Genomic DNA, 19,880 nt, shown 5'->3' with positions numbered 1-19,880 from the left:
CACTTCAGTATTCTTGCCTGGAAAATCCCATGGAGGGAGGAGCCTGATAGGCTACAGTCCACAGGGTCACAGAGTCAGACCTTGTAGGCTACAGTCCACGGGGTTGCAGAGTCAGACACGATTGAGTGACTTCACTTTCACTTTCACTGTGTGTGTGTGTGTGTGTGCGTGTGTGTATAAGATCTAGAAAAGGAACCACTCCGTACAGAAACAGGAAGGTAGAGTGCTCTTGAAGGATTATCCTTGGGGGTAAATGACACATTTTTCACTATACCAAGAGAGGAGGAGATAGTCAGCAACTTGAATGAATGAAAGATACATTAAAAAAAAAAAAAAGAAAAGAAAAACATAAAGCAATTTTTAAAGAAAAAAAAGGTGCAGAAGAAATAAAATGTAATTGAATTATAGTGATATTTATAGCTATAGTAATATAAGTATTATTAATTTAAAACAAAATTGCTATATATATTTTGGTTGGTTATAAGTGTGTGAGAATTTTTTAGAAGAAAGGTAAACCACCATGTTATATAGCAAAAATCTGTAAGGGAAAAATCATGGAGTAGCATTACAGTTAAGTTTCTTAGAAATTTAGGGTGGAAAAAGTTGAAAGCTATTATGTCTAAGGAGTATAAATCAGGAATGGAAGGAGTTACAATGGATAGATAATCCGTAAATTAGATAACAAAGTCATCAATGGGTTCTAGAGGTAGTGAACTGAAATGAGAAAGAGTAGAACCATCCCCAAGAAAAAGAAAGGCAAATGGTTGTCTGAGGAGGCCTTTCAAATAGCTGAGAAAAGAAGAGAAGGAAAAGCAAAGGAGAAAAGGAAAGATATATCCATCTGAACTCAGGTTTCCAAAGAATTGCAAGGAGAGATAAGAAAGTCTTCCTAAGTGATCAATGCAAAGGAAATAGAGGAAAATGATAGGATGGGAGAGACTAGAGATCTCTTCAAGAAAATTAGAGATACTAAGGGAACATTTCAGGCAAAGATGGGTACAATAAAGGACAGAAATGGTATGGACCTAACAGAAGCAGAAGATATTTTGAAGAGATAGCAAGAATACACAGAAAAACTATACAAAGAAGATATTAACAACCCAGATAACCATGATAGTGTGATCATTCACCTAGGTCCAGACATCCTGGAGGGCAAGTCAAGTGGGTCTTAGGAAGCATCACTACAAACAAAGCTAGTGGAGGTGATAAAGTTCTAGCTGAGCTATTTCAAATCCTAAAAGATGATGCTATTAAAGTGCTGTACTCAATATGCCAGTAAATTTGGAAGACTCAGTAGTGGCCACAGACTGGAAAAGGTCAGTTTTCATTGCCAAAGAAAGGCAATGCCAAAGAATGTTCAAACTACTGCACAATTGCACTCATCTCACATGCTAGCAAAGTACTGCTCAAAATTCTCCAAGCTAGGCTTCAACAGTACGAGAACTTCTAGATGCTCAAGCTGGATTTACAAAAGGCAGAGGAACCAGAAATCAAATTGCCAACATCCCTGGATCATAGAAAAAGCAAGAGAATTTCAGATAAATGTCTACTTCTGCTTCATTGACTATGGTAAAGCCTTTGAATGTGTGGATCACAACAAACTGTGGAAAATTCTTCAAGAGATGGGAATACTAGACCACCTTACCTACCTCCTGTGAAACCCGTATGCAAGTCAAGAAGCTATAGTTAGAACTGGACGTGAAACAATGGAATGGTTCCAAATTGGGAAAGGAGTACATCAGGCTGTTTACTGCCACCCTGCTTATTTAACTTATATGCAGAGTACATCATGAGAAATGGTGGGCTGGTTGAAGCACAAGCTGTAATCAAGATTGCCGGGAGGAATATCAATAACCTCAGATATGCAGATGACACTACCCTTATGGCAGAAAGTGAAGAAGAACTAAAGAGCCTCCTGATGAAAGTTAGAAGAGTGAAAAGCTTGGCTTCAAACTCAACATTCAAAAAATGAAGATCATGGCATCTAGTCCCCTCACTTCATGTCAAATAGATGGGGAAACAGTGGAAAGAGTGTCAGACTTTATTTTCTTGGGCTCCAAAATCACTGCAGATGGTGACTGCAGCAACAAAATTAAAAGACACTTGTTCCTTGGAAGAAAAGCTATGACAAACCTAGACAGCATATTAAAAAGCAGAGACATTACTTTGCTGACAAGTGTTCATCAAGTCAAAGCTATGGTTTTTCCAGTAGTCATGTATGGGTGTGAGAGTTGGACCATAACAAACGCTGAGTGCTGAAGAATTGATGCTTTTGAACTGTGGCGTTGGAGAAGACACTTGAGAGTCCCTTTGACAGCAAAGAAATCAGACTAGTCAATCGTTAAAAATATCAGTACTGAATATTCATTGGTATGACTGATGCTGAAGCTCCAATACTTTGGCCACTTGTTGTGAAGAAGGAACTCATTAGAAAAGACTCTGATGCTGGGCAAGATTGAAGGCAAGAGGAGAATGGGACGACAGAGAATGAGATGGTTGGATGCATCATTGACTCGATGGACATGAGTTTGAGCATGTTCCAGGAGTTGGTGATGGACAGGGAAGCCTGGTGTGCTGCAGTCTGTGGGGTCACAAAGAGTCGAACATAACTGAGTGACTGAACTGAACTGAACTAAAGAAATAGGCAATGAGATTATCAGAGGAACAATGCTTTGAACGAAAGGGAAAGCAGTACTAAAAGTGCATTAAATTGCAAAAGCCTTCAGGGACTGTAGACACTCTGACCAAATGGTTCAGGTACAGGTTTGGATATTCTCTTTTTTCTCTTCATAATAAAAAAATTGCAGTTGAAACAACAGATGGGTATCAAGAAATAGCCACATGGTTTGGCACAAAAGGGTGAGTGTAATGTACTGGGTAAAAACAATGTATGAACAATGGATTCATCAGCTGTGAATCATCGAGATAGACAGGATAAATGCCTTGAGTCAGCTTTATGGCATCACAGCTGAGTAGTCACGTAGCTACTAGAGACTTAAATTAAAAACTTGGGAATTTTTTAAGAATTCTCCCTACAGTACCCTTTCCACCTCTCATTTTATCCATCACCCACGCTAGGGATTCTGCTTCTTAAATACCTTGCCAGTCCATCACTTCTTCCCATTCTTACTGCTACTCTCATAGTCTGAGCCATCATCACTTACATTTTACAACTACAATAACCTCAACAAATATTTGCTAGGTGCCTAGTATATGTCAGATATAGTATGTGTCAGATATTAGATGCATTTACTGGCTGTTAATATGTGCTAGATCCTATGTAGAGATCAGCCTGTAATCAGGGTTTTCAAGTAAGGTCAGGTAAAATAACAATTCCAAAACCTTGTGATTCAAGCGCCCAGAAATGAGAAATGTAGGATTTTGAAAGATAAAAACTAAAGAAGAAGAAAGGTCATCTTTTTAATGTTTTTAGATAAACCTTCTACAAATTACCATGTACAAATAACTATATGTAAGAGCTGACTCATGAACCTGCCCCAAAATATAATTTTATAAATTTCATAAGTTAAAGGAAGAATAAAGGTGGCTTTGGGCTGAACTTTCACCATCTCTTAAGCATATCGTGTTCATTTGCCTCCAAATTTGATTTAATCTAAGCCATTTCAAAACAAAATACTGCATTGTTTTTGTCAACTATTGCTACTTTCTTTTTCTGTAATGGGTTTATGTTGATAAGTAAAAATAAATCAGTGAATAAAATACAAGTTTCAAGTTGATGCTCATTCAATACTGTTTCTGCAGATGGCAAACTGTACTGTTACTATGAATTCAAAGATGAAAAAGACAAGATCCTCTCCTTTAAGAACCCACCTAGTACATGGGGAAATAGTACATATAATTAGGAAGCAATGAGATTAATGCCTGGTGGCTCCAAGGAAGATGCTATTTGTTTATCCTGAGACATTCCAGAGATAGTGACATTTTAGTTAGAATGAGATTTTGAAGCTAATTACTAGTATCTGATGGTGGTTGGGGACATACTCTCAAATGTATCCATCTGTTCATTCATGAATTGATTTGCTTAGTTTACACTGGTTATTGCTTGTCTACTGTATGTCAAGCACCAAGACAAATGTAAAAATGAACAAAATAGCTTCTACCCTCAAGAGGCTTAGAGTCTAAGGAAAAAATGACTTGAAAAACTGTAACTTTAATGAAGTGTGGTAGATGCCTTGATACCGATTCATGCAAGTTTTCATAGCATTTGGTTGGTGCTAATCTAGCGAAAGACATCACAGAAATTTCTGCCATGATTGTTTTCTCCCATTAAAATAAAAGGATTCTTATTCTGAAGTGAATAACCAATATAGCTGTCTCCAACAGCTGTCTCCAGGGAGTTTGTTCAATTTATGTCTCTCTCCCTAGTACATAGTTGAATGTCTAGAGCACATTAGCTATTCAATAGATAATTATTGATTAATGGAATAAATTTGAGTCAAAAAGAGGAAATCATAAACCTTATGGGTAAAACTTGACTATTAATATTTTGGAGAAATGAGGGAAATATATTTTTTCCAACAAATCTGGAGGTTTCTATCCTGTACTGCAATCAGTATAAAATTTTAAAAATCTATATTATAGAACTCTGTTTCAAATGTGAGTGTAAGCCTCGCACTGTCAGGATTGTGTTCTGGTCCAGTTCTGCCATTCCAGACGCGTGGGACAATGGGAACTATCTGCCCTTTTCTGAATCCATTTCTTTATTTGTTAAACGTTAATAAAAACCTGTCTTATATGCCTTACGGATTAAATGATATAATGCATATGCATGTCTTATGTAAACTCTTTTAAAGCATTATATAATTATAAAATAAAATCATAATGAAATTTCTAAGCTTTAAATATTTTAAGAATGCCTTCCAAGGCTGGTGGTTAAGCAGTTGGTTTTTTGTTTTTCTGTGTTTCTCTAGTGCAGTGCCTGGAGATGACCACCAAGCGGAAAATCATTGGCCGTCTGGTGCCGTGCCGATGTTTCCGAGGTGAAGAGGAAATCATCTCAGTTTTAGATTACTCCCACTGCAGCCTTCAGCAGGTGCCAAAGGAGGTTTTTAACTTTGAACGGACATTAGAGGAGCTTTACCTAGATGCCAATCAAATTGAAGAGCTACCAAAGGTAATTTTTGACAACCTAAAACACATACTTTAAATGAGTATTTCATAACTCCAAAGACTTGGCATAATGCTAATGCTAACTATAGCCTTTTATGTAGGTAATTGACAAATCATCTAAGTTAGCATAACTTTTCCCAATAGTTTCATCACCTTTTAATGCCACTCCATTTGCAACTTCTTGTGATATGTTAATAACCATGGAAATCATTACTTTATGGGACATGCATTTTTATTTTAATTTAAGATGCTCTTCAAGAAAATACAGATTGGTGAGTTGAGATCAATAGCTTATATTTAGAAAAGAAAAAGAAAATATGATACTCTCTATTCCAGAACTGAAAATTTGAATATTGTATGTTAAGGTAACATTGTTTTAAAGCCTTAAATTATATGTTAAGTCTAAGAAATGCTTTTATACATACACATACACACAAAAAATCAAGAATACTGTTATGGAAAACATGCTATTGTTTCTGGAATTTTAAATCTTTGATTATAACAAATATCACTGAGTTTATAGGGCATATAACTTATTAATATCATGTAGCTAAAAAAATTAACTAATATCAATTTTGCACACACATAAACACACACTGACTATGACCAGGAAAGATTGGAGACAGTAGCTGAAGCAGATAAGGCCACACAGCAGAAAGATAAAACCTAAATCATTGGATCCTATTGTTCACCTAAATAAGTGACTCGTATTAAGTAGTTGGCATGGCATCTACTTGTGAAGAACTTACGTGATAGCTCAGAGAGAAAAAAATGTCATGCAATACATTTCTATTGCTTATGCTAAAAAACGCATATTAAATATCCAAGAAACAGAAAAAAAATCCTCCATCACAAAGTGAAAGTTGCTCAGTGACTCTTTGCAACCCCATGGACTATACACTCCATGGAATTCTCCAGGCCAGAATACTGGAGTGGGTAGCCTTTCCATTCTACAGGGGATCTTCCCAACCCAGGGATCAAACCCAGGTCTCCCACATTGCAGGCAGATTCTTTACCAGCTGAGCCACAAGGGAAGCCTAGGAATCCTGGAGTGGGTAGCCTATCCCTTCTCCAGCAAATCTTCCTGACCCAGGAATCAAACCAGGGTCTCCTGCATTGCAGGCAGATTCTTTACCAGCTGAGCTATCAGAGAAGCCCTGCATCATAAAAGCTAACTTAATTATCAAAAACAGGATAAAGTATTCTGATCAAAAGAATTTTTGAAAATTATCTTCATTTAGGATGATGGATTATGGTGTTTATATAATACTTCAGAGACAGGAGCTATTTAATATATACTTCAAAGCAAGTATTCTTCATTTTTGATAACCTAAATGTATAGTGTCATCTTGAATCTTTGCCCAGGAGGGCTGGGTCAGGCCTAAAAAAAATTTTGCCATATGGATTAATATCCACATTGCACGTAAGTAGAGACAGGACTAAAATGAGCTGTATCTTCTACCAGGCTATAAACTACTTGAGGGCAGAGAAAGCATCTTATTAATTTTTGCTTCCCTGTACAGGAGGATGCATGGTGACTTTTACATAATGAATACTCAATTTATATGTTGCCACTGCTAGATGAAATGTTGCAGAGAACTTCATGTGCTATAAGACTTCATTGGCAAAACTATACATAAAGTTAAACAATCATAAATGTGGTATTTAGCTCTAATTTAAGAAATTAAACACAAAGTCTTTTTTTTTTTTTTTAGGTCAGGTCCATTTAGAATTTCCAAATGAAATAAAGGACATCCAGTAAAATTTAAATTTTAAACTACTAAACAAGCCATTTTTTAGTATAATTATACCCCAAATATTGCATTAGATATACTTATGCTAAAACTAAATAGTTAGTTATTTGAAAGTAAAATTTAACTGGCTATCCTGTATATTTATTTGCTATATCTGGCAGTTCTAAGGCAATCCAGATATTTAAAATCTTTTTTTAGGTCCGTGCAACAGTCTCTAAAACAAATAGCCAGCACAAGGTCAATTGATCAAATACATACTCATTTAATATCTACTCAACTACACAGTAGTTGAAGTTTTAGTGAATTGCAAGAGAAATCAGTCTCATTCCTTGCTCTCAAGGATCTGACAACCTAATCACAGAGAAAACTGAAGCGTTAGAGGTGAATGCACAATGACAGATAATCAGAGCCAAAGAACCAAGTCCTGTTGGTAGAGCTTATGTACAGAGAAGAGTACTACTGTTGGAGTGGGGAGAGGAGGGCTTGACCAAAAAGCACAGAAGCAAAAACTAAGATGGAATATATGGATAAGGGGAGGAGAGGAGCAGCAAAACTGTGAAGGGTCTGGAGCTGCAGGTGCAGGTGGGAGAGTGCTGACATATGTAGGTAGAGGAGGAGAGCAAAAAGAACTCAGATTACGAAAGGTCTTGAGAGCCACACAGCAGGGTTTGACTTCATACATCAGACAGATAATGCTGTTGGAGAGTTTCACATGTCAAGTCACTAGAAGCTTAATGAGGAGAGCTTGGATTAACAATAAAGAAAAATAATACAAGTGAGTCAAGGACATTAATAACACTTTTCTGTTGTATTAGAATTTAGGAGAAATGGTTATCTTTTGTTATTAGTATGCTTTACATATTTCAAAGGTTTTACACATAATCTTTCAGGGTTTCTTTGGCTCTCAAAGTTCAATAGTATTACTTTCCTAAAACAACCCTGTAGATTAGTTTCTTCTAAAGCATCTAATATTGAGATATGATCTAAATTATTTGATTTCACAATCTGATCATAATAATACCTGTATATATTTCTATATGATTGAAAAATAGGTAAATTAAGAAACAAAGGGGCTGACATATCAATTAGGGTCCACTGAAAAAGTGAAAGTGTTAGTCACTCAGTTGTATCAGACTCTGCGACCCCATGGACCATAGCCTGCCAGGCTGCTCGTCCATGGAATTCTCCAAGCAAGAATACTGGAGTGAGTTGCCATTTCCTTCCCCAGGGATCTTCCTGATCCAGGGATCAAACCCAGGTCTCCCATACTGCAGGCAGGTTGTTTACTGTCTGGGCTACCTTATGTGTGTTTTAATTAATAGAAACCACAATCCAAACTGACTTAACAAGAAATAGGCTTGATTGGCTCACATAAGTGGAAAATGCATTTCAGGACACGCTCCAGACTTGGTATGTTTCTATTTGCTTTATATGGGAATAACTTTTCCTGAGGCTGGCTTTCCCTAAGGGGGCAGGATGACTACAGCGATTCTAGTGTTCACTTCCACATCCTCCAAAAATAGAAATATTTGGCTTCTGAAAACATTCTCTTTTTCTAAGAAGGACAAGAAGTAGCTCCTCCAGAATTCCTCGGTTACCTTGTCCTTAGATCTCACTGGACTTAATTGTGTCACATGTTCATTGTTGATCCAGTCCTTTTGCCATGGGATCCACTATTCAAGAAAAACAGGATTACTCTGATTGGGTTCAACAGTGATGGGCTACCTCTGTGGAGCTGTGGTTACTGGCAGCAATACAAGAGAAAGAGGTAGGAAGACTGGAGGGGAGATTACCACAATGTACACTACAAGCAAAATGCTATAAAATCACTGTTTTATGAAGAACAGTTCATCTTCATCAAAGTTTGTAAGGACTTGTAGGCAAAATATTGAGTCCTTAGGAGATTTAAAGCTTTCAAAGTTAGATTAAATATAGTATTTTTTGCTTGCTCTCTTATTTTACTGTTTTTCTGGTACTATTTTGACATTGTTACCATTATGATTTCAGATTTGTTGAGTAATGAGATAACCATTTGTATTCTTGATATTACATTATGGCAAAAATTACCTTTTATAATTTTTTTTATTATCTTCATTCTGATATTTTATACTGAGAATGTTCTAGCTGGCCATAAATATCTAAGTTCTTATGCAACAGGTAGAGAACAGAATCAAGGTTAATGGCATTAGGAAAAGAATGTCAAGAGTGTGTCAGAAAAGATGCAAAAATAGATATGAAAGAATAAGAAGTCTTTTGATGAGAAATAGTTCAATCTGTGTGGCTTGAAAGGTAAAAATATAAAAATGGCATGCCTTTCACACAGTGATAGAAACCCACACAGCTTATAATTTAGTGCTGCTTAACTTATTATTTGGAACTGGAAACTTAAAATTATACAAAGTAAAAGAACATCACAGATGTATATTATAAATGAAGTAGTGTGGAAAGCCAAATGTGAAAAAAAGTGCAATAAAGAAAAAAACTACAAAGAAACTTCTTGAAATTGAAGAGAAACTTTCAAAAAGATAATAGAAATAATTTTTGTAAAGTCAATATGAACCAAAATTGAAGGACACAGAGTGAATTTGGTAGAAGAGGTCAATTTATCTTTATACAAAAGAAAGGTGAAAGTGAAAGGCGCTCAGTTGTGTCTGACTCTTTGTGACCCCATGGGCTTTATGGACTATGGAATTCTCCAGGCCAGAATACTGGAGTGGGAAGCCTTTCCCTTCTGCAGGGCACCTTCCCAACCCAGGGATTAAACCCAGGTCTCCTGCATGGAGGCGATCCTTTACCAGTTGAACCATCAATGAAGCCTGAGTACTAGAGTGGTTACCCTATCCCTTCTCTAGGGGATCTTCCAGACCCAGGAATTGAACCAGGGTCTCCTGCATTGCCAGTGGATTCTTTATCAGCTGAGCTACTCGGGAAGCCCTTATATGCAAGAGGATGGGACTAAATTTGAAATACTGTACTTACTAAATTTTCTCCATTTAAACTATCCAGAATTATTTTAGAGATTAAGAACCTTGGCTTTGGACTCAGACAAAACTGGTATCAGAACCTAGCACTGCTAATTGGTTGAGAAGGTATTTCATTTTCTGAAAACCTCAGTCTCTTCATTAGTAAAACTAGGAAAATTATAGCATCAATTCCTAGGTTAGACAGACATATGTACACACATATGTACATAGGTAGATACATAAGAAGATAGGGTGCTTGGTGTGATAATGTTTATGGAGCGCTTGGAATAAAAAAAATCAATAATTGGCTTTTATCATTCTTATACCACAGAGGAAGAAAAATTTCCATATTAATTACCCTGGGTAGAATAGTAAGATTTCAAAATAGTTCTGCATATTAAACTCTCCATCAAAAAATGTTGTGGCATGTCTTCATTTCTAACTGAAATCTCCAAAGACAGCTTCTAGAAAAACAATCCTCTGTCCATAGTGGTGTTCAGTTGCTAAGTTGTGCCCAGTTCTTTGTGACCCCACGAACTGCAGCATACCAGGCTTCCCTGTCCTTCACTATCTCCCGGAGTTTGTTCAAACTCATGTCCATTGAGTTAGTGATGCCATCTGACCTTTGCATCCTCTGTCCGTAATGAGCGATAGGTTATTTACCCAAATAGCTACACCAAGTGCATATGTAATAGACAATACCACCAGTTCCCCAGAGAATTCCCTTGACTCACAGAATCATGTTATGACATTTTGCAGTAAATGCACCTTTGGAAATTATTTTATTTAAGCCCTTAATTATTATAATAAGCAAATCAAGGTCAGAAAAGGTAATTAACTTCTCTTAGGCCACATGGGATGTTAAATTTCTATCCAAAATTAAAATCAAAGACTGTGTTATAGTTAAGATAGAATCGATTATGCTATAGTAACAAGTCAAAAATGTATACCTGAAATTTTTCTTTGTGCCCCATGTTGTGTTGGCATGGACCACTGATCTCTAAGAACCTATAGCTGATAACTAGTCCAATTTTCCACACAGTGCAGAAATGTCTATTATTTCCTTTTTAGAACAGTCATCCAACATCATGAACCTTTCTATGGTGGAAGAAGCCACTCACTTAAGAATCAGACCATTATATTATCAGAAAGGTCTGGTTATTTGCAAATTTTGCAATATGTTAATGATGTAGATCCATTCACCTGTCTAACCATCTAAAACTTGGCTAGGCACTCAGAGTGCTGCTAACATTATGAAGGAGTGCCTTCTCTAGATAAAGAACTATGCTTCTGGAATTACTGCCTTGATCTTCAAAACATTTTAAGGATTTTGTATACATTGGTTTAGAGTTCTGTTTTCCAAGATGAGTTTCCAAGTTTCTCAAACCACTTTTCAAGGACATGCTTCCCAGATGCTTCATCATCTTAATGATATTTCATCCATTGTATTCAGAATATTGTTCTTAAGCTGAGAGATGCTAGGGGAAAAAAGAACTTCCATATCAACAGTTGCTTCTTCTGGGAAGGAAACAAACATTGGGAAGCCAGGCAAGGGCTCCAAGGCTACCAATAAACAGATGGATGGTGCTCATTACTCTATCTTGGTCACTCATGCAAGGCTATAAGGCTGAGATATTGATTTTCCAGTATAAAGCAGACAAGAGTTTATCAAACAGGTATGTTTTAGACAGGTGAAAATTTTGGCATAGCTTGGATCCAGTCACTGGCTGTGACATGGAAGATATCTTCACTGATTCTTTAAAAAAATTAATGAGCAATAAAAACACAACTGAATCATGCCTGCAGGTAAAATAGAGCTCCAAGTGAATGACCAAAGAATGGGTTTTGACAACAGTGCTGGAACTGTTTCGGCTGAGCCTACACATAAAAGTCAGGCAAGCTCTCTGGCCAGAGATGGCCCCTTCTCTTTCCCCGGCCAGTGCTGCTCTTCCTCATGGCCTCCTGCTTCATTTCCTTCAGATCTGTGCTCAAACATCACCTTACCAGAGAATCTTTACCCGTGTTATTCTTAGACAAAATAACAATGCCCACCACCACCGCTTACTTCCCTCAACAAAACCTTAGGCTTAATTGTATCTCTATAAGATTTCTAGTACAGTTCAATCCTGTTAACCAGTAGTAAAAAACTGCTGAAATACTGTATCACTGTTGTAAAAAGTCCCCATAACTTCCTCTGAAACAATGTATATTATCTTGCAAAGAGTAAGACCTTTGACAGCAGCCAGAGGTGAGGACTGGAAATGTTGGCACATATCTGGATCAGTTCAGTTCAGTTCAGTTGTTCAGTCGTATCAGACTCTTTGCAACCCCATGAATCACAGCACGCCAGGCCTCCCTGTCCATCACCAACTCCCAGAGTTCACCCAAACTCATGTGCATTGAGTTGGTGATGCCATCCAGCCATCTCATCCTCTGTCATCCTCTTCTCCTCCTGCCTCCAATCCCTCCCAGCATCAGAGTATTTTCCAATAAGTCAATTCTTCGCATGAGGTGGACAAAATATTGGAGTTTCAGCTTTAGCATCATTCACTCCAAAGAACACCCAGGGCTGATCTCCTTTAGAATGGACTGGTTGGATCTCCTTGCAGTCCAAGGGACTCTCAAGAGTCTTCTCCAACACCACAGTTCAAAAGCATCAATTCTTCAGTGCTCAGCCTTCTTCACAGTCCAACTTTCACATCCATACATGACTACTGGAAAAACCATAGCCTTGACTAGATGGACTTTTGCTGACAAAGTAATGTCTCTGCTTTTGAATGTGCTGTCTAGGTTGGTCATAACTTTCCTTTCAAGGAGTAAGCATCTTTTAATTTCATGGCTGCAATTACCATCTGCAGTGATTTTGGAGCCCAAAAAATATCTGCATAGAACATAGAAAATAAAACTCTCTCATTGAATTTGTTGGTTGTTGTTTTCATTTTAATGCTGACTTAGGAGGTGGAAGTGAGGTAGGATAATTTTCGAGGCTCCTCCATAATCCACTACCTAATACAGTACACTCTGCATTTATTTTTACTCTCAAACTCTAAGTACTTTATCCATGTAAAATAGAACTTTCACATAATATTTTCTCAAGTTAGTAAAACTGCTCTCTGATTCTAGAAGTGTTATAGGAGCAATGTCAAGGAATATACTTTAACATCTATTGCAGTAGAGGGTGGAATAGTTTCTCTAAAATCCCTTTCAAACTTAACCTGTGATTCACTCATTTGAGATTCCTTTGAAATAGATTAAAATGATAAACAATGGAAGGAAGTATTCTGAAAAATGAGTAGTGACTGTAGTTACTGATTGTTATCTCAGAAGTAATACAGTAAATGTAGAGTTCTGAATGGAGAAGACCTAGCTTTAACACAAGTTCTGACAGAAATTCGTCAGGTGACTTTGAGCATCTTACTTAACCCCTTTGAATCTTGGCTTCCTAATCTGCATTGGATTCTAACAAATTTATTTCTGCCCATCTCCTGGGATTGCAGTAAGCACGAAACACTATAAAGTGCATGAAAGCACAATAAGAACAGCAAAGTGATATATAACTCTTAAGCTAAGAGCAATGGCTTATTTTGACAAGAAAGAGCATATGTTTAATGAAGTTGATTTGCTTTTTAATATAAATTTACATAAATTGTATTATGATATCTGGGTTCAATCCCTGGGTCAGGAAGATCCCCTGAAGAAGGAAATGGCAACCCACTCCAGTATTCTTGCCTGGACAATCCCATGGACAGAAGAGCCTGGAGAGCTACAGTCCACGGGGAACAAAAAATTTATTCAACAAATGCCTATGCATTTACTACTTAGTATGTATATACAGTTGTATCAGTTATGGTTGTCTTTTTTTTTTTAATTTTAGGCCATAAAAAACAACTGGTCATTTTAGGTTAAGACCAAAGTCCATTCAAAATGTATCTCAGGTCCCAAATCAATAAGAGCCTAAAGAACTTTACATGAAAAAATAAAAAATGGTAGAAACCAAGGGATCTGAATTTCTGCATAGAATTCACAGTGCATTGACCATACAGACCAAACACTGCCGCTTTTGTGAGAAACGTACTTCAAACCCCCCATATAACCATGGCAGACATCTCTTAAGAAGCTGACATCTCTTAAGATTCAAATTCCAGATGCCTCCAAAATTATTAAACAGTGAAAGATGCCTTTAAAAAGAAGGTTGAGATTCTAGTGGGAAAAGAATGGATTTTGGATAAGCAAAAAAAGTGTCCTTTAACATTCTACATATCATATATCTGCAATTTTATTGATTCTTTCTTCTTTTAATTCACTCATATCTGCTAATTAGAATTAGGGAGCCTGAAGCCATGTTTTTCTTAGGCCATTTAAATAAAATTGTTTGAAATCAAGGGCACTAGCTGATTTTGTGAGAAGTCTAATGACACCAAAGGAGCCAAAGAAGACATGTTTTAGGGGGACAAATTCTGAATTTGTTTATTCGTAATTATGATTTGTTTATCAAAACTTAAATGATCATTGATTTCTTTTCTTCAACTCAAGAGGACTCTTTCAAAGTAAAAAAAAAAAACAAAAAAACAAAAAAATCTGCTTGTTTCAGTATAGTTGTTAAGCAATTGTCATGTGTAAAACCGTGAAAAACTTTGCTCTGGATCAAACACAGGCTAAATTTACACATGCAGGATATAAAAACTGCTACCTGTTTAATAAATTGCCTAATTTTTTTTTTTAATTTCACAGTCACAGAAAATTGCTTAAGTGTGTGCCTTGCAGAAACACAGTCTATAACTGTGGCATGTTATATAAGTAGCACCACCTGTATTTATGGAGGGCTCTCTGAAAATTCAATAAAATTTTTAAAAATTACCTTTTTCAACTCTCTCACTCCCTTAAAGATATTCAGTGTGCATAGTGTGTGTTATTCTGTCTGCCAGTTCCAAAGTATAGAATTTATCTGAATACAATAAAGCCATATCTGAAATAAAACTGTCGCATGAGTGGCACATAAATAAGCAAAGTTTGAATCTGTTTAATCTCTTGCCTGAAGCATCTTTATCCAAATATGTTCTTTCACCTACAATTACTTTAGCATTCAAATGCATTGGCTTTTTCTTTCATTAAATAAACAACATAGATGGACTCTTGCGGGGCCCAAAGGAAAGCAAGACAAAGGATAAGTTTGTAAAAAACAAAACAAAACAAAACCCTGTGTATATGTGGAAATTTGTAGATAATTTTTTATTACTCAGATTTCTACTTTTGTTTAAAATGTTTTATTGTTTCAACAGTGTATAGTCTTCAGTTCAGTTCAGTCTCTCAGTTGTGTCCAACTCTTTGCGACCCCATGAACCACAGCACACCAGGCCTCCCTGTCCATTGCCACCACCCAGAGTCCACCCAAACCCATGTCCATTGAGTCGGTGATGCCATCCAACCATCTCATCCTGTCGTCCCCTTCTCCTCCTGTCCTCAATCTTTCCAAGCATCAGGGTCTTTTCAAATGAGTCAGCTCTTCACATCAGGCGGCCAAAGTATTGGAGTTTCAGCTTCAACATCAGTCCTTCCAATGAACACCCAGGACTGATCTCCTTTAAGATGGACTGACTGGATCTCCTTGCAGTCCAAGGGACTCCCAAGAGTCTTCTCCAACACTATAGTCTAAGCAACCCTCTATTATGTGTATTAGTGCGAAACTGGGACTTCTGTAGTACTCCAGTCAGTTTTTGAGATGTTTTATCTTGTAACTGGAAACTTACTCACCCCATCATTTATTGGTAATCTTTACACAAATATCATATCACACTGAAATTTCAATGCAATTGAAAACTTTTATTGATTTTTACTGCCTATTTTTGGGAAATGGTATTAAAAAAAGAAATTTTAGGTAAAATATAAGCATTGATTAGTTCATGTACTCAGCAAACAATTTATGAGTACCAATTACATGCAGACAACTGTTATAGAAGCTGGAGATACATTATTGAGGAAGACCAATAAGTTCCTATTCTCACAAAACCTTTGTTGTTGTTCATTTGCTAGATTGTGTCTGACTGTTTGTGACCCCATGAACAGCAGCTCACCAGGCTCCTCTGTCCTTCACTATCTCCTGAAGTTTGCTCACATTCATGTCCATTGAGCTGGTGATGCTGTCTAACAATCTCATCCTTTGTTTCCCCCTTTATCTTTTGCCTTCAGTTTTCCCCAGCATCGAGGTCTTTTCCAATAAGTCAGCTCTTCACATCAGGCGGCCAAAATATTGGAACTTCAGCTTCAGCATCAGTCTTTCCAATGAATATTCAGGTTTGATTTCCCTTAGAATTGACTGGTTTGATTTTGCAGTCCAAGGGACCCTTGAGAGTCTTCTCCAGCCCCACAATTTGATAGCATCCATTCTTCAGTGCTTAGCCTTCTTTTTGGTTCACCTCTCGCATCCATACATGATTTTTGGAAAAGCCATAGCTTTGACTAGACAGAACTTTGTCTTCAATGTCTCTGCTTTTTAATATACTCTCAAGGTTTGTCATAGTTTTTCTTCCAAGGAGCAAGCATCTTTTAATTTTGAGGCTGCAGTCACAGTCCACAGTGATTTTGGAGCCCAAGAAAATAAAATCTGCCACTGTTTCCACTTTTTCCCATTTGTTTGTCATTAAGTGATGAGATTGGATGCCATGATCATAGTTTTTATAACACTGAGTTTCAAGTCAGCTTTCTTACTTGCCTCTTACACCTCATCAAGAAGCTTTACTTCCTCTCTTCACTGTCTGCCATTGGAGTAGTAACATCTGCTTATCTGAAGTTGTTGATATTTCTCCCAGTGATCTTGATTCCAACTTGTCATTCATCTAGCCTGGCATTCTGCATGATGTACTCTGCATGTAAGTTAAACAAACAGGGTGAAAATAGTCAGTCTTGTCACAAAACTTCCTTTGCTGCAAAAAGAGAATAGAAATAATTTTTAAGAGAAAATGTTACATAATGGCAGGTATCATGATGAAAAGAAAGCAGAGAAATTGCTTAGGTTAAGAGGACAGTAATGCCTCTCAGATGACAGTGAAGAATCAACCAGGTAGATTTTAGGTAGAGCCTTCCAGACAGAGGAAATACACCAAGGTAGAAATAAGTGAGGGCTTCCCAGGTGGCACAATGGTAAAAAAAACCCACCCGCCAGTACAGGAATCACTGGAGACATGGGTTCTATCCATGGGTCAGGAAGATCCCCTGAAGGAGGAAATGGCAACCCACTCCAGTATTCTTGCCTGGAAAATCCCATGGACAGAGGAGTCTGGTGGGCTACAGTCCATGGGATCACAACAGAGTCAGACATAACTGAGCAACTAGCATTAGTGAAGAAAAAGCAAAGCATTTCAGATTATGCTCTTTAGGTAAAGTTAATAGAGTTTGCTAACAGAATGGGTTTGGGAGATAAGAAAGTAAAGCCTGAAAAGAGATTTAGAAAGAGTTACCATTGACAGATTAGGAAAGCAAGAAGAGAAAATGTTGCTATGGATACAGGAAGAAACCATGTGCTATTGTCATGGAAGCTAATGACAGAAGTTGTTTTAAGAGATGACAGAAGAGGGACTCTTGTATTTGCTAGTATATGAATAATTGGCAACCTTGCTATGGATGGAAGGAAACTCAGTGAAGTGGATTGAAGAAACAATGGTGTGTGTGTATATATACACACATACTGTTCTATGAGGTTTTGCATTGAGGGAAAGCAGAGAAATGAGACAAGCTAGAGAGAAGTTTGAGGTCAAAATAAGTTTTTGTTTGTTTGTTTGTTTTAATATCAATTGTATTAAAGCACATTTGTACACTAATGAGTGAAAAAAAATGGCTTACAGCTCAACATTCAGAAAACTAAGATCATGGCATCTGGTCCCATCGCTTCCTGGCAGATAGATGGGGAAACAGTGGAAACAGTGTCAGACTTTTTTTTTCTGGGCTCCAAAATCACTGCAGATGGTGATTGCAGCCATGAAATTAAAAGATGCTTACTCCTTGAAAGGAAAGTTATGACCAACCTAGACAGCATATTAGAAAGCAGAGACATTACTTTGCCAACAAAGGTCCATCTAGTCAAGGCTATGGTTTTTCCAGTGGTCATCTATGGATGTGTGAGTTGAACTATAAAGCTGAGTGCTGAAGAATTGATGCTTTTGAACTGTGGTGTTGGAGAAGACTCTTGAGAGTCCCTTGGACTGCAAGGAGATCCAACCAGTCCATTCTGAAGGAGATCGGTCCTGGGTGTTCATTGGAAGGACTGATGTTAAAGCTGAAACTCCAATACTTTGGCCACCTGATGCGAAGAGCTGACTCATTTGAAAAGACCCTGGTGCTGGGAAAGATTGAGGGCAGGAGGAGAAGGGGACGACAGAGGATGAGATGGTTGGATGGCATCACCGACTCAATGGACATGGGTTTGGGTAGACTCCGGGAGTTGGTGATGGACAGGAAGGCCTGGCGAGCTGCGGTTCATGGGGTCACAAAGAGTCGGACACGACTGGGCAACTCAACTGAACTGAACTGTACACTAATGAGAATAAATTAGAAGAAAGAGGGAGAAAGTAAATGGAGGAAATTGATGGGATAATTATAAGACCAAAGTCCTGAAGGCAAGAGGACACAGAATTCACAGAATGCATAAAAGGGTCCCCTTTAAGAGGAATAGGAGCATTACATTTATTTTAATAAGAGAAAAGAAAGAAAATATGGGTACAGATGATGATGGTTGATAGGACTTAAGGGGCAAGATAGATATAGAAATTTTTAAATGATAGTGGCCTCAATATGTTAAACACTGGAATAGATGAGTCAAGAAAATGGCAAATGGCAATCTTGTTGTGAACTGAGAGGATGAGAAAAGCTTACGGTTATACAGGAATATAATTTACAAAAGAATTAAGGTTCTTAAATGTATAAATTACCTCTATTTTATGAAGTTTTTCTTGAAGTAGCAGGTAGTTGAGAAACAGATGCCAAGGCCAAGTTCTTCTAAATGCTTATTAGCTCACATGCCTGAACCGGAGGATTAGCAATAGCAAAGGGAAAAAAAAGAAAAAGGCAGATGGAAGAGCTAAGAAAAGAGCAGAAGACAGGAAATGCAACATTTCCTGAGCATCTACTGTGTGCTAGGCTCTTCATATGCAGTAGCTCTTTTGTCCTTTAGATTAACTCTGACAAATAGGTTTTGTTATCCTCACTTTAAGTCCAGGGATACTGAAGTACAATGGAATTAAAAGAAGTTACTAAAGGTATACAAAACAAGAAAATGGTAAAGTCCATAGAGTAGAAACTTAGGCTCATGTTACTCCAAATCCCACATCCTTTCCACTTGACGAATCTGAAAGAATACCTTTCTTCTTAGACCTTCCTTCCTAGCATTTGACTAGACTGGAGGATAAACAGGAAGGAGAAATCAAGGATGATAAGATTTTTATCCATGAAAACCAGAAAAATTACACTATTAAAATATGTTGGAAGGGGCTATTGTGTACAAAAACATGACAGATTCTGTTTTAAATGCAAAATGTGAGCTATCAGCTGAGCCTTCTCATAAAGATGCCAAAAGAAAGATCCAAAACTAAGCCTCATCAGAGTGTGACTGGAAATACAGACCCATCTTTCAACCAGACATCAGAAATAAGTAGCCATGTTTTGTTTGGCCTATTTTTGAAAACGAGTTAGAGCCAGCTTGTAGAATATTAACTTTTACAAAAAGTACAAAACCTTTGCTTGCATTAAAAAAAAAAAAAAAAAAAAAGGAATATCTGGTGCTGCCCGTGTGCTCAACTGGTAACAATTAGGTTGCACTTAGTATTTTGTGTCCCTGTATTCCTTTGATGAAGCAGACCTAGGTTGCCACAGATCCCACCCAGGCTGCCCCTAGCAATGAAGTTACCCATCTAGCTTTTCTTGGAAATTGAGTTTCCATCCTAATATATATTGGATTGGCCAAAATGTTCATTTGGGTTCTTCAGTAATGTTATAGAAAAACCCAAATGAACATTTTGACCAACCTCTGTATTTATTCATTTTT

General features: G+C 37.3%; 1 protein-coding gene across 1 annotated transcript in view; it reads left to right on the top strand.

Annotated features, from left to right (window-relative positions):
• The first annotated feature begins 4,481 nt into the window (after nucleotides 1-4,481).
• The window catches only part of LOC120856563 (leucine-rich repeat-containing protein 7-like), a 151,065-nt gene continuing 135,666 nt past the window's right edge, over nucleotides 4,482-19,880 (top strand). The window contains exons 1-2 of the mRNA XM_040231930.1: nucleotides 4,482-4,485; nucleotides 4,932-5,134. Coding sequence (XP_040087864.1) covers nucleotides 4,482-4,485; nucleotides 4,932-5,134 — 207 coding nt within the window. The remainder of the gene's footprint in view (nucleotides 4,486-4,931; nucleotides 5,135-19,880) is intronic.

Source organism: Oryx dammah, unplaced genomic scaffold (genome assembly GCF_014754425.2).
Source record: "Oryx dammah isolate SB20612 unplaced genomic scaffold, SCBI_Odam_1.1 HiC_scaffold_28, whole genome shotgun sequence".
In the NCBI taxonomy this organism is placed as follows: Eukaryota; Metazoa; Chordata; class Mammalia; order Artiodactyla; family Bovidae; genus Oryx; species Oryx dammah.
The sequence above is the reverse complement of the archived record's forward strand: the minus strand, read 5'-3'. Positions and strand labels throughout refer to the sequence as shown.